The sequence below is a fragment of the Prionailurus viverrinus genome, chromosome B3 (genome assembly GCF_022837055.1).
Source record: "Prionailurus viverrinus isolate Anna chromosome B3, UM_Priviv_1.0, whole genome shotgun sequence".
Taxonomy (NCBI): Eukaryota; Metazoa; Chordata; class Mammalia; order Carnivora; family Felidae; genus Prionailurus; species Prionailurus viverrinus.
The window spans coordinates 104792-118081 of record NC_062566.1 but is presented as its reverse complement, the minus strand read 5'-3'; the positions used below and the strand labels follow the sequence as shown (position 1 = coordinate 118081).

General features: G+C 51.8%; 1 protein-coding gene across 6 annotated transcripts in view; it reads left to right on the top strand.

The window, feature by feature from the left end:
* Positions 1-13290, top strand: part of ZNF592 (zinc finger protein 592) — a 59068-nt gene that overhangs the window by 39162 nt on the left and 6616 nt on the right. For 4 of the 6 annotated variants that reach the window (XM_047863869.1, XM_047863865.1, XM_047863864.1 and 1 more), the window contains 6 exons: positions 3992-4168; positions 4444-4603; positions 4718-5005; positions 5237-5349; positions 5910-6045; positions 7623-11936. In XM_047863869.1, the coding sequence (XP_047719825.1) occupies positions 3992-4168; positions 4444-4603; positions 4718-5005; positions 5237-5349; positions 5910-6045; positions 7623-8168 (1420 nt within the window). In that variant the 3' untranslated portion in view covers positions 8169-11936. Of the gene's footprint in view, positions 1-3991; positions 4169-4443; positions 4604-4717; positions 5006-5236; positions 5350-5909; positions 6046-7622; positions 11937-13290 lie in introns of those variants that run through there. The other 2 variants (XM_047863868.1, XM_047863867.1) reach the window with 2 other exon arrangements.

Sequence of the window (13290 nt, the reverse complement as noted above, 5' to 3'; positions counted from 1 at the left end):
GACAGAGCAGGGGTCACACAGCCCTCACCACCATGCTGCAGAGGAGCAGTGCTCGGCAGCTCCCAGTCCTTTTTTGTTCTTATAAGTAATCTCTGCTCCCAACGTGGGGCTCCAACTCGCGACCCCAAGATCAAGAGTTGTGTGCTCCACCCAATGAGCCAGCCAGGCAGGCACCCCCCGGGCCACATTGTTAAACTAAACACCTGAATGTGTGTTTTTACAGTGTGGTGTAACATTTGAAAACACCTTTCCAACTTTGACTTAAGCGTGTGCTGCTTGCTCCAAGATCAAATCCAGCCCAATAAAAATGCAAGCAATGCTTGGGTTTTTGTCCTTGAATTTTTTAAAAAAAAATTTTTTTTTTTTTTAACGTTTTATTTATTTTTGAGACAGAGACAGACAGAGCATGAACAGGGGAGGGTGAGAGGGAGAGGGAGACACAGAATCCGAAACAGGCTCCAGGCTCTGAGCTGTCAGCACAGAGCCCGACACGGGGCTCGAACTCACGGACCGCAAGATCGTGACCTGAGCCGAAGTCGGACGCTTAACCGACTGAGCCACCCAGGCGCCCCTGAATTTTAAATCCAAGGCATTTCTAATAGCATATGGATTCATGGCTTTTTTTTTTTTTTTTGTCTCTTAATTCAATGTTTTGTTTTACTTTCTTCTGTAAGACTAAAAGGAAACATAGTGTCTCAAAAGCAATTCAGTTTATCAAGCCTTCTTGTAAGGAACATCAGACACAAATGTAATGCGATTCAGCCAGATGGCTTACTGACGGTTTTGACAGTAAAATCTTCAGTGATCCGTGGTTGAACTCAGAAGATGTGTATGCTAACATAGTATTCGTGGCACTTAAGATCTTCAACTATTCACGTATATTTTTTGTATTAGCGTTATTTAGACATAATTCACACACCATACAATTCACCCATTTTAAAGGGTACAACTCAATGGTTTTTAGTATATTTACAGAGCTGTACAGTCACCACCACAGATTTTAGAACATTTTTATCATCCAAAAAGAAACTCTATATTCATAACCCTTCCATTCCCCCACCCCTAACACTAATTTATTTTCTGCCTCCTATATTTGCTTCTTTGGGACATTTCATAGAAATGGAATCATATAATATGTAGTCTTAGCCAAGATTCATGCATATTGTAATATATCAGCATTTCATTCTTTTTTTGTGTGGCTGAACGGTGTTCCATTGTATATGTATATACACCACAGTTTGTTCATCCGTTTACCAGTTGATGGGTACTTGGGTTTCCACCTTTTGGCTGTTACGAATAATGCCGCTGATGAACATTCACTTGTAAGTTATTGTGTGGACATATGTTTTCAGTTCTTTTGGGTATATACCTAGGACTAGAATACCTGGGTCAACTGCTAACTCTACGTTTAACTTTTTGAGGAGCTGCCAGATTGTTTTAAAAAATGGTTGCACCATTTTTATCTTCCTGCCAGCAGGGTAGGAGATTTTTGGTTTCTCTGCATCCTCACCAGCATTTGTTATGGTCTGACTTCTGATAGCCATCCCTGTGGGTATAAAGTGGTGTCTCGTTATGGTTTTGATTTGCATTTTCCTAATGGCTCGTGGTGTTGAGCATCTTTTCTGTTTGGTATTTGCGTATCTTCTTTGGAGAAATGTCGTTTTTCACATTTTTAAATTGGATTATTAATTGTCTTACTGTTGAGTTATAAGAGTTCTTTGTATACTCTGGGTAAAAGTCCCTTGTCAGATACATGATTTGCAAATATTTTCTCCCATCGTGTGGGTATTATATTTTTTAGTAAATTCTGAAAATGTACCTATGTTCCATTTCATTGGGTTTTACAATATTACTTTGTTTTGTATTATTTCTGCTTTTTCTTGAAGACATTGTCAAAGTCCTGTACATTTTGTATGTGTTTTATGTGTATGTATTTTATGTAAAAGGGGTATATACATTATATACATATTTTAGAATTATATAAATTATTCTGCTCTTTGTTGAAAATTTGGAGAGCGACCAATGATGTCATAAAGGAGCAAATTTAGATTGTTCTTAATGATATGTCATTTTCTTATTTGTGATTATTAGGACAATTAAGTATTTTACTATTTTTTCTAAAATTTTACATATTTCGCAACATATGATTCCATAATTATCTATGTTCTCTTAAAAAATTGGTGAAGAGCTGTGTTGTGGGGTCACATTTGTCTTCTGAGTGCTTTTTCATCAATTTGTAAACCCTACTTGATTCAGTCTTTCACTGAAGCTGATGTATGTCCCTTTAAACCTTCATGTTTTTACTTTCATTGAGGTTTCTTTGAAGAATGTCTGTAAGGTAAATAGAATGGATTTTCCCTTGCATTTTTGAAGAGTATATTCCCCCTGCTGAAGTTTGGTCAAACTGCACAAATATGGTTACTTAAGATCCTTTCCACATGTCAGGTGTACTCGGCCACTTTGGATGAATTTGGAAATGTGTGGCCTTTTTTCCTCATGATGCCTTATGGTATGGAAGTACTTCTGTGTGCTAGAAGTTGGTCACTATTTTGTTTAGCAGGAGAGAAAAGAAAATATAATTAAGTAGTTTGCATTAGAAACACTTAATTTAAAGAATGTACAGATTTACTAGTGAGCGCACCTCAGAGATCACTGCCAACAGCTTTCTGGTTCTTTGGGTTGCTTCTCGTAACTGATTAAGCTCGCAAAGGTGGTCCCATCTCCCGCCCACCCCCCTAAACGCACAGAAAAGGATTCTGTGATGATTTATGTGGACTGTGAAAATGGGCTCACGTACCGAATTGAGGGGTTGTATTTGGGAGCCAAAGAATTTTTAAGTGAAGCCATGTCCTTTTTTTCAGTAAAGCAATAGCCTCTCTTCTAGTGCTTACTGGGATGTCAGGGTTATGGGGTCAGGTAATACTGCAACGAAAGGAGGAAAGAAGTTATCTTGAGAGGAGTGGCTAGGAGCAGGGAAGATGTTTTCTCATGGAGGGGAGACCTGGGTGTGTGTCTAGGGACTGGAATGGATGCAGGATGCCATGCAGGTCACATGGTCCTGTGATCCCGAGAAAAGAAAAGGCGGTGTTTATAGAGAGAGGTTTTGAAGTTGAAAGTTTCAGAATGCCTCCATTTCAGAAAAAATGGCCTAAGACTGTTCATACATTAGAAAAGTGATACATTCACCCAACAAAGCTCAGGAAATACAACCTGGGAGAAGAAGTAAAAAGTTATCCACTGTGCCACCCAGGAGACACTGCGACAGTCATGAGCCCCACAGCGCAGAATGGTACCCCCTACATCTGGCTGTGGAGCCCTTGACGTGTGGCCAGCATGACTGGCCACTGTGTCTTATTTTATTTTATTTAGATCCGCTTGCCATGTGGCCAGTACAGCGTAGAGCGTTCCCGCCGCCACTGAAGCTCCCCGGACAGGCTCTGGCCGGTTCCGTCCTGGGCTTTGAGGGCTGTGTGTTTGAATGTGCTTGTTGCCGTGCTGAGCGCCGCATTTCTAGCTGCACTTTTTATTAAGTGGCCGTCCCTGCACGTTGGGTACCAGCCTGTGGGAAGGCACAGGCTTCCTGTAGCCTCCTCCCGGAGTTTCCCTTGGACCCCTGCCATCGTGTCACACGTCAAAGGATGCTGCTTGTGTCATTTTGGAACCATTCCTCTCCCTCTCCGTTCCCGCCAGCTTCTCTCAGCTGGGCTCAGATGTTTGGTTTGCAGAAGCATAGCCTGTGGCCGGTGAGGGGAGGGGCGGGTTTCTCCCCCCTTCTCTACCAGGCATAGCCTTGGGCTTGGGTGTCCTGGGTGACCGCACTGTGCCAGATGGCAGCAGGCAGGCTCTCAGGACATAGGTGTGGAGGATGGAAGACAGTGCCCAAGGGAGGGGGACACAGAGAGTCCCGGAGATGGCTCTGTCCCTGCTCTCCATCCCTCCCTTACCAGCGCTGCTTCTGGGTCTGACACCCCCGCCCCCTCCTGTCATCCAGGTGCATCCACTGCGGGGTCGTCCACCTGACCTTGGCCTTGCTGAAAAGCCACATCCAGGAGCGACACTGCCAGGTTTTCCACAAATGTGCATTCTGCCCCATGGCCTTCAAGACTGCCAGCAGCACTGCGGACCACAGCGCCTCTCAGCACCCCACCCAGCCCCACAGACCCTCCCAGTGAGTGCAGCTCCAGGGTCAGCAGGCCCGTGGGGTGGAGCTCAGTGGCCTAGGTGCTACGGGCGGGGGGGAGGTTCCGGGACGGACCAGGGAGCCGGGGCTGGCGGAAGAGGTGCCTGGAGGTCACTGAAGACATCCTGAGGCAGGGGAGTATCCACATCGGCTCAGAGTAGTGTTTCCCCGGAGTGGACCCCGTTTCAGAGAGAGCAGAGTCGGGGTGGAGGTTGTGCCCACAAGAGCCTGGCCACCTCACGCCCTGGGGCTTGTCTCGTCAGGCTCATTTATAAGTGCTCCTGTGAAATGGTCTTCAACAAGAAGAGACACATTCAGCAGCATTTTTATCAGAATGCCAGCAAGACGCAGGTGGGCGTCTTCAAGTGCCCTGAGTGCCCACTGCTGTTCCTGCAGAAGCCGGAGTTGATGCAGCACGTCAAGGTGGGGTGCCCTAGGGAAGGAGGCTGGGGAGGAGGACGCGCGCCTCAGGCCGGGGGGTCTGATTCTGTGCACCTTTCCCCTCGCCCAGTCAGTAATCGCTCTCCCCATCCCCAGAGCACCCACGGTGTTCCCCGAAACGTGGACGAGCTGTCCAGCCTCCAGTCTTCGTCGGACACGGCCTCGAGCCGGCCTGGCTCTCGAGTTCCCACCGAGCCCCCGGCCGCCAGCGTGGCCGCTCGGGGCAGCTCCCTGCCCTCCGGCCGCTGGGGCAGGCCCGAGGCCCATCGCAGGACCGAGGCCAGGCCCCGGCTGAGGAACACTGGCTGGACCTGCCAGGAGTGTCAGGAGTGGGTTCCTGATCGGGAGAACTACGTGTCCCACATGAAGAAGAGCCACGGTCGGGTCAGTGTCGTCACGTCGTCACAGTGCAGTGCCAGACTCTCTGGACGTCTGTGGGCTCAGAGCCCCCTTGTGTGGCTGACCCCTTAGGGTTCCTGGTGCTTGGGGCAGGGTGGGTACCACAGATCCCGAGGTCTTTGGGGCACCCCCTTTCTGCCTGCGTCACCCGAGTAGAAAGATACACCCAGAACCGTCTTACGGTTCTGATGCTTTGCATCCCGTCATCTCCCGTAGACGTTGAAGCGGTACCCGTGTCGGCAGTGTGAGCAGTCCTTCCACACCCCCAACAGCCTGCGCAAACACATCCGCAACAACCACGACACCGTGAAGAAAGTCTACACTTGCGGGTGAGTCCCTGGAGGTGGGAGCCGGGAGGCCTGAAATTCACAAAGTCCGTCCAGGGCTGTTCTCTGCTGTGAGATCAGGGGTCGGAAGCAAGATGATACGAGCGGGTTTCTAATGGGAAAACGCTGTGGCTAAGTCAGAAGGCAGGGCTGGTAGGGAACCAGCTTCTAGAACCTGCTGGCCCCTGAGCCCTCCCCCTTCATACCTCCCTGACCCTGGGCTGCACTGCCCGCTGCTCTGACGGAGGGCTGGCGGTGTCACTGTGCCCCGTCTGGCCGAGAGGCTTCCGCATCGTGTCTGTGCTTCGGGACATAGCCTGGCCTCTTCCTTGCTGACCTGGCTTAGGGCCAGCACAGATATTGTGAGACCTGCTGTTGTTGTCTGCCACCTTGGCCGGCTCGTCAGCTGACCTTCTCTGGGAGCCCAGCACCGCCCAGCCAGCCCGATGACCACCCAGCCAGCTCTCTGCCTGCTCCAGACTGTCCCCTGGAGCCAGGAGCAGCTTCAGCTCCTGCCAGGGGTGCTCGGAGCCTGTCCTCTTACGTAGTCTCTTCGGCTGCAGGTACTGCACAGAGGACAGCCCCAGCTTTCCTCGGCCCTCCCTTCTGGAGAGCCATATCAGCCTTATGCACGGTATCAGAAACCCTGATTTGAGCCAGACGTCCAAAGTCAGACCTCCGGGTGGACATTCCCCTCAGGTGAGTGCGGGGGCCCCTGCCCCTGGAGGCGCCTGCTCAGTGAGCCCCCTGAGCTGCAGGGCCGGCAGGAGGGCTCCGGGGAGCAACCAGCAGCCACAGCTTCCCTCAATGTAGGCCATTCTCTAGTCACGCGTGACCCACCTGGGGACTGCATGCAGGTAAAGGACAGGGACAAAGATCTGTGAGACGGCCCATCAGCCTTTTGTTCCTGTGGTTTCCCTGTCACTGGGATGCTTTCCTCAGCTGTGTGTCATGTTGTGTGGACACTGGAGTGCGTTCACACTCACTGTCCTGTTTCTGCCCCACTAGTCCTGGGTCAGGGGGAAGGGCAGGGCTGCCTGTCAGGCGAGGACGGCAGTGAGTGTCTCTCTTACACACACACACACACACACACACACAGTCGTTGTGGGAGGGGCTGGGTGCAGACCCCTGCTAGCCTGGGCCCTCGTCCCGTGACCTTGCCCCCATTTCGTGCCCTATTCCCATTATTTCTGCTGAACTTCTAGAACTGCTTGGTTCCCCTCCACTGTAGGCCCTTCCTGCTCCATGGTGGGGAGGGCTGCTTCTCAGAGGGTCAGGCATGTTCCGGGGAATTTGAGAGCCTCCTGGACTTCCAGGGCGTTCCTTCTCAGCCACTCAGGGAGGGCGTTGGTCGGCAGGCCCTTCCGCACAGAGCAGGTGGAGTGTCAGTTGACATTCTGGCAACATCTGCCTGTGATTAAAACGCACACCCCCCTCCAAATGCACGTGCCCTTGGAGCCATCATTCCGTCCCTAGGGTTTGTCTGCCCTGTAGCTTCGGCCTCGCGCCTGAGGAGGTGTGTGCAAGGATATTTGCTGCGGGGCTGTGTGCAGTGATAATGACAGAACACAACTGAATGTCTGCCAGCGGGGATGCTTCGTCATTGCCAGTGTTAGAGGAAGGAAGCCTCTGTGTATGCCCTCATGCAGACGATGGCCAACGCATGTCATTAAGTAGAAAAAGGGGGAGAAAGAGTGTGCATGTAGCGCTATCATTTTGTAGAAAACAACAGTCTTTTTAAAAAACTTTTTGTAATGTTCATTTGTTTTGAAAGAGAGGGAGAGAGAGACAGAGAGAGAGCACGTGGAGGGGGGGAGGGGACAGAGAGGGAGAGATCGACGTGGGGCTCCATCTCATGAACCTTGAGATCATGGCCTGGGCAGAAACCAAGAGTTGATGCTTAGCTGACTGAGCCACCCAGGTGCCCCAAAGATGACAGTTTTATCTTTGTGCACACAGAGACTCTCTCTTGGAGGGGCCTCAGAAGCCAGGTGGCAGGGTGTTCTGTGGAGAGCAGAGAACATGCCCGTCCCGTGTCTTTGGAATGTGGGGCCGCACACATACGTTACATTAGACAAAGCACCAGCCAACAGAAAAACCTGAAAGAAACCAGATCTAAACCCGGTTCGGGGCCAGGGCGAGCCTGGCCTGGGGGGGGACGTGTGGGGGGGCGCGGGGTGATTCTGCGAGTGCAGGGGCTGCACCGTTCAGGTGTGCGGCTCAGCTCTGGGGCCTGGGCTGGGCTGGGACCCCACTCACCCTGCCTCCCCCTCCAGGTGAGCCATCTGAAAAGACCGGGCAGCGGAGCCGGGGACGCTCCGGGCACCAGCAATGGCGCGGCCGTCTCTTCCACCAAAAGGCACAAGTCCCTGTTCCAGTGTGCGAAATGTAGCTTTGCCACAGACTCGGGGCTCGAGTTTCAGAGCCACATACCTCAGCACCAGGCGGACAGCTCCACGGCCCAGTGTCTCCTCTGCGGCCTGTGCTACACCTCTGCCAGCTCCCTCAGCCGCCACCTCTACATCGTCCACAAGGTGAGAGACCAGGAGGAGGAGGAGGAGGAGGAGGAGGAGGAGGAGGAGGACGCGGAGGCGGTGGCGGAGGCCGCGGAGGCCGCGGAGCCAGAGGAGGGCTCCGGGGAGGAAGTGTCCATGGAGACCAGGGAGAACGGACTGGAAGAAGGTGCTGGAGAGCCTTTGTTGGGCGACACAGAGGCGAGGTCGCCAGGCCCGGCTCCTGAGGAGGACGGAGCCCAGGACGCTCAGAGTCAACCACAGGCCTCTCAGGACCAGGACAGCCACGCTCCGCCCCCTCAGGTGTGACCGGAGGTGTGGCAGCGTGCGTGGCCGGAGGGGTGCCCCGGGCGTCCTCCGCGTGCCATGGGGACGGTGGGAGATACGAGGCTCTGCCCCGGTGTGCCCTGGAGCAGTGCCCGCCCTGAGCTGTGGGGTCTGGGTGTCCCCCAGCCCCGGGCAGTGTGCGGTCACCCGGGACCCTGACAGCTCTGAATTTGCTTCTGTTATTTATGGCTTTGTGCTGCTTCTTGGTACCCCAGCTCTTGTCTGTGTCCTTCCAACCCCAGGCCGCGTACGTGGCCCGGCCCCAGCGCCGTCGTCTTGGCCCGAAACCCCTGGGCGCTGTGCTCTTCCGGGAGGTCCCCGCCCGCTGCCTGCAGCCAGGGCTCTCCTGGGAGCTCTCGCGGGCTGCAGACGGGCTGCTCTGCTTCCTGCCAGCGGAGCCGGAGAAGGGGGTGAGGCTGCCGGCGCGGTCCTTCCTGGGGAGCTCCGCCCGGGCTGGCCTGCGGAGGGCCCTCAATCACCCTGCCCTTCCTTCCTGTCTTCTCGGATTCTTTTCCCCCAAAAACGGTCCTGGAGAATTGTCACCCGGGCCCCTCCTGTCTGTGCGGGTGGGAGAAGGTTGTGCAGCACACTGGTGTTTGGACCCCGGGAGGGCAGGCGCCGCGGCCCAGGCAGGCAGGCACCGAGAGGCACACCCCCTTCAGAAGGAGCCGTGCGCCCCTGTTCTGCTGCTGTTCCGCCTTTCCTGACAAGTGGGCTTGGGGGCACACGGACACTGGGATCTTTGTACTCTCGCTCCTGTGCCATTAGAGAGGCCGCCGCTCCGGGCAGGCCGGCCCCTCCTCCTCCTGGCTATTCTCATGTTGCTCAGACTATATTTCAAATAAAAACTCTTCTTACCATGCAGGTGGGCTCTTGTATTCCTCTTCAGGTGAGCCTGGCCCTACCCTGCTGCGTGTAAGAGTCTCTCCCACACTTCTGTCACTGTCCCATCTCTAGGGGAGAGCAGTGTCCTGCCGTCCCAGGAAGGTCCTCCCCAGATTCTTGGAGCCGTGGTTAGGAAACCAGCGGCTCGGAACTTGGTCCTCTAGAAACCTTGCAAGGGCGTGAGGGGAGGGTCTTTGTACTGGTCAAGCATCATCTGCAAGGCCTCCCCGGGGTCAGCAGCCTTGGCATTAGGGCCCACTGAAATGTTCCAGGCGCCTCTCTCTTTCCTACAAACCGGTGGCCGTGGGGCGGGGCGGGGCGGAGGGGTGGGGGGATGTTCTGTAGTTATCTTGTGTTCGGGAGGCCTTGCTGTTGCTGCTGCCACAGGGACCTCTCTGGTGTGGAGATTCGGGATCAGACGGGAGGCTGGGCCGTCTTCACTGCTGGCAGAGTCGGGGCCCTGTGGAGGTGACCTCTGAGCTCTGACCCAAGCCGTGGCTGCAGCCCTGCATGGCCGGGGTGTGGGGCTGGTCCGGCGGCGTCCATTGCAGCAGAGGGAGGCGGGTGCTGGCTGAGTTCTTACAGGTGCTCTTTCAAGGGAGGCACTATCAGTTGTCAGATAAACACGCCTGACCTTTTCACAATTGAAAAAAAGTACATTTTCTGTCAGATCCCAGTGGAAATGCGAACGGCACGGGGCACCGCTAAGAGCCCGCCTCCGTTTCAGACCCTACCGTCCCTGCTTCCCAGGCAGGCAGTGAGGCAAGCTCGGCCCTATCTGGCCACCTGCAGACGCTGAGGCCACCCCACGTGGGCTGTCATCCCTTTCCTGGTTCCACTGCGGGGCCCGCCCTGCCCCCCATGGTCCATTCGCAGGGACGGATCACAGAGGAGGCCCTGAGAAGGGTTTGACATGGATTGTTGCCTCTCTTCCTGCTCAGAAATAGCGGTGGGTGGAGTGGGGGAGGGGGTAGTGACCTCGCAGCCTCGACGACCACCTGTCCTGACCCACATCCAGCTCTCTTTCCCGGGAGCGGTGTGGGGTGAAAAGACCGAGCTCCTCGCCAGGAAGCCTGGGCCACAGCCTGGGTTCCGCCCCTAATCGGCTCTTAGCAAACCCACCCCCCTTCCAGATAGTCCTGGTGACTCCCCTCCATCTCGCTTCACAGGCTTTTGTGGGATGAGGAGTGTGGGACCTTTTCTAAGTTTGTGAAACACTATATGAACGTAAAGGATTCTTGCCTTTAGGGCATGGAGGGTGGGGCGCACCCCACCGGCTGTTCAGGTTTGGATGCGGATGGTCAGTGATAACTTGCCCGGGACACGTATCCATCATGTAGCAACAGTGATGGCGATGGCACTTCAGACCCTGCTAGCGCGCCCTGCATCTTGCTAAATACTTGCCGGTGGTTTCCATTTAGTCCTCACGAGGATCTCACAGAAAGAAAACCGAGGCTCCGAGAGGTCAGATAACCCGCTGGGCCGCCTGTAAGTGCTGGTGCCGAGTCAAACCCGCGGGATCCTCAAGTCCACGGTGTCAATCCCTGTGCCTCCTCAGTGCCCCGGCTGCTTTGGCTGGCCACCAGCTCAGTGGCACTCCGCAGCCACCCACACACCTGCCTTCCTACCTCCCCTGTGGTCGGGTAGCCCACGGAGCGCCAGGTTCTCTTTGCAGTCAGTCTGTGCCAAGTCACCCCAAGGAGAGCCCTGCGCGAAACTTCCGTGCGTGATGTTCTGCAGCCCGGGCAGTGTTTCCCCGACCTTCCATTCACATTGGGGTATATCTTGCATTTGAAGACTGTTTTTCGGGGCGGGGGCGGGGGGGACCATCCCAGAAAACATGGTTCCCTCAGGGTCCAATATCTTCCGATCTTTTCTTTTTTTCAGATGTTTTTAATGGGTGTGCTATCATATCGTTTGTTATCATCAGAAAACGCTTGCTGTAACAAGCACTTATCTGCACATTAGCCGGAGTGAACACTCTGCTGATCAAGTTAAACAGATAAGATCCCACCCTTGTAGAAACTACAACTTAATACACTCTAAGGCTTGACAAATGACTCGTATTTATTTTCCAACTGCTTTATCTCTGTAAAATGATGTGCTGAATTACTATAATTGGTGTAGAAAGAACTGTGCCCTTAACTTATGTAAACAGTCTGGTTTTGAAAACTTCACAGTTGTGGCTTAGCGAGTTCTCGACACACTCTGCCTTCCCTGAGACAGAGGAACCCCTGGTTGCCCTGTTCACCACTGTATATTCCGCTCTGGGCGCACTTTCTTTAACTCGTTTTTAAATTTTTTGTTGTTGTTTTGAAAAATTAATACATTTACACGGTAAGACATCCAAACAATACAAAAGAGTGAGTATACAATGGAAAGTAAGCTTCCTATCGGAGGTCAGCCTTCAGTTCCCCAGCCCGCCTCCAGAACTAATCACTGTTACCTAGATCCTGTGTACCCTTTCTGAGCAATTCTATGCATTTACAAGTTTATAAATATGTATATTTATATATCTATTTTTAATACAAATGGTAGCATTCTATTCAGTGTTCTGAAGCTTGCTTTTTTTTTTTTTTCCACTTCTGCAATGGAGATTGTTTCAAATTCATCCAGTGGGTCAGTCTAATTCTTTGAAAGCTCCTCACACGGTTCCTTGCAAACCGTAGCGGTCCCAAGAGTGTTCGAGTGAGTGAGTGAGTGAGTGCACGCACGTATGCACGTGGGAATGAAAGAGTCTGATTCAACTGGTCGCTACAAAGTTGTCTCAGGGTCTACTCTGAGCAAGACAGAATGTTCTAGATTCTAGGATGTGCCGTGTCATCACCCCTTCAATTACCCGCCCCCCTTCCCCAGCCGTGTTTTCCAAGGGATCCAGGCCATTCTTGACCTTTTCCATGAACAGATGCCACAGCAGCCTTAGGAACCAGGTGCTGGGAACCCTGGGCCCCTCTGGAGGAAGGAGCAAACTGGGAGCCAGGTCCCAAGAATAGGATTTTTTTTTTGAGGTCCCTATTTAAAATGCTTTTATCTTTTCTTTCTTTCTTTCTTTTTTTTAAATGCATTTTTCTTATTGGAAAATGACATCACATTGTTAGAGAAAATAAAAAACATGTGTATTTATAATCCCATCTTACTTTTGCATTTGTTTTTATTACTGCCTTATCAGTTTCCAGTTCTTTCCAACCGCTTTTCCAACTGGACTCTTGTTCAGCTCATAGCTGAATATGATATGATTATGGTAACAACCGGAAATTGAAAATTTCCATATGACAGACGTTATTCTTCCATTCATTCTCTTATGTAGGCTCAAAACTCAAAACACTAGGATTCTTTGGAGGTTCAGAATGGTTGAGTAATTTCCCTAAGGCCACAGAGCTCGTTGCGGGCAACGCTGGGATTCACTCAGGTGCGAGGAGCACCACATTGCCTCTGATTCTGTACCCTACTTTTTTCTACTTAACATTGTATCTGGGCATTTTCCGTGTTTCTACATAGCCCTTAAATCCTCATTTTCAATCATTGTAATCATTTTCAAATCAACATAATTTACTTAACCCGTTTCCTGTTTAACATTTAATAAATCTCCCTCTTCGTCAGTGCAAGGAAGAGTCTCGGGCATACAGACTTCTGCTTCTGCAGAATTATTTCCTCAGGGGGTTACCCCTACTTCCTTGACTGAACCCCCTGGCAATGTGCTAGAATGAAGAAAGCCAGTGACTAGAAACCAGAAGCTCTATAACTAAGTTGTTTGATCTTTCATGGCCTCAATACTCCCATCTGTCAAATGGGGGGAGGGGGTGGTGGCTTAAATCTCTGAGGATCCTGAGCTGGGCTAGATTTTACCTTCTTGTTCCTTATAGGTTTATATCAAAGAGAGGAGACCTCCCTAAAGGCAAGAACTCTTAACTGCATTTCTTCTCCTTTTCAATTGTTTTGTTTATTTATTGACTTTTGGTCCTTAGTCACACACAAAAAATGGAAATGATCCCTCTCCACCCCCTCCCCTCAAAGGCAGTATCACTTGTTTGCATTTGTTTCTATTATCATTTCCATCAGATTTATGCTTTTTCAGACAGAGTCTGGCTCTTCTCTAAGTATCTTTCTTTGGGCTTTTGTCAGGCCTTTCCAAGTTTGAACCATTCACGTGATAATTCAGAAGCATCTTCAGATCCCTCTTTTCATTAGGGACCTAGGTGCAGATGAGTTCTTGAGCTAG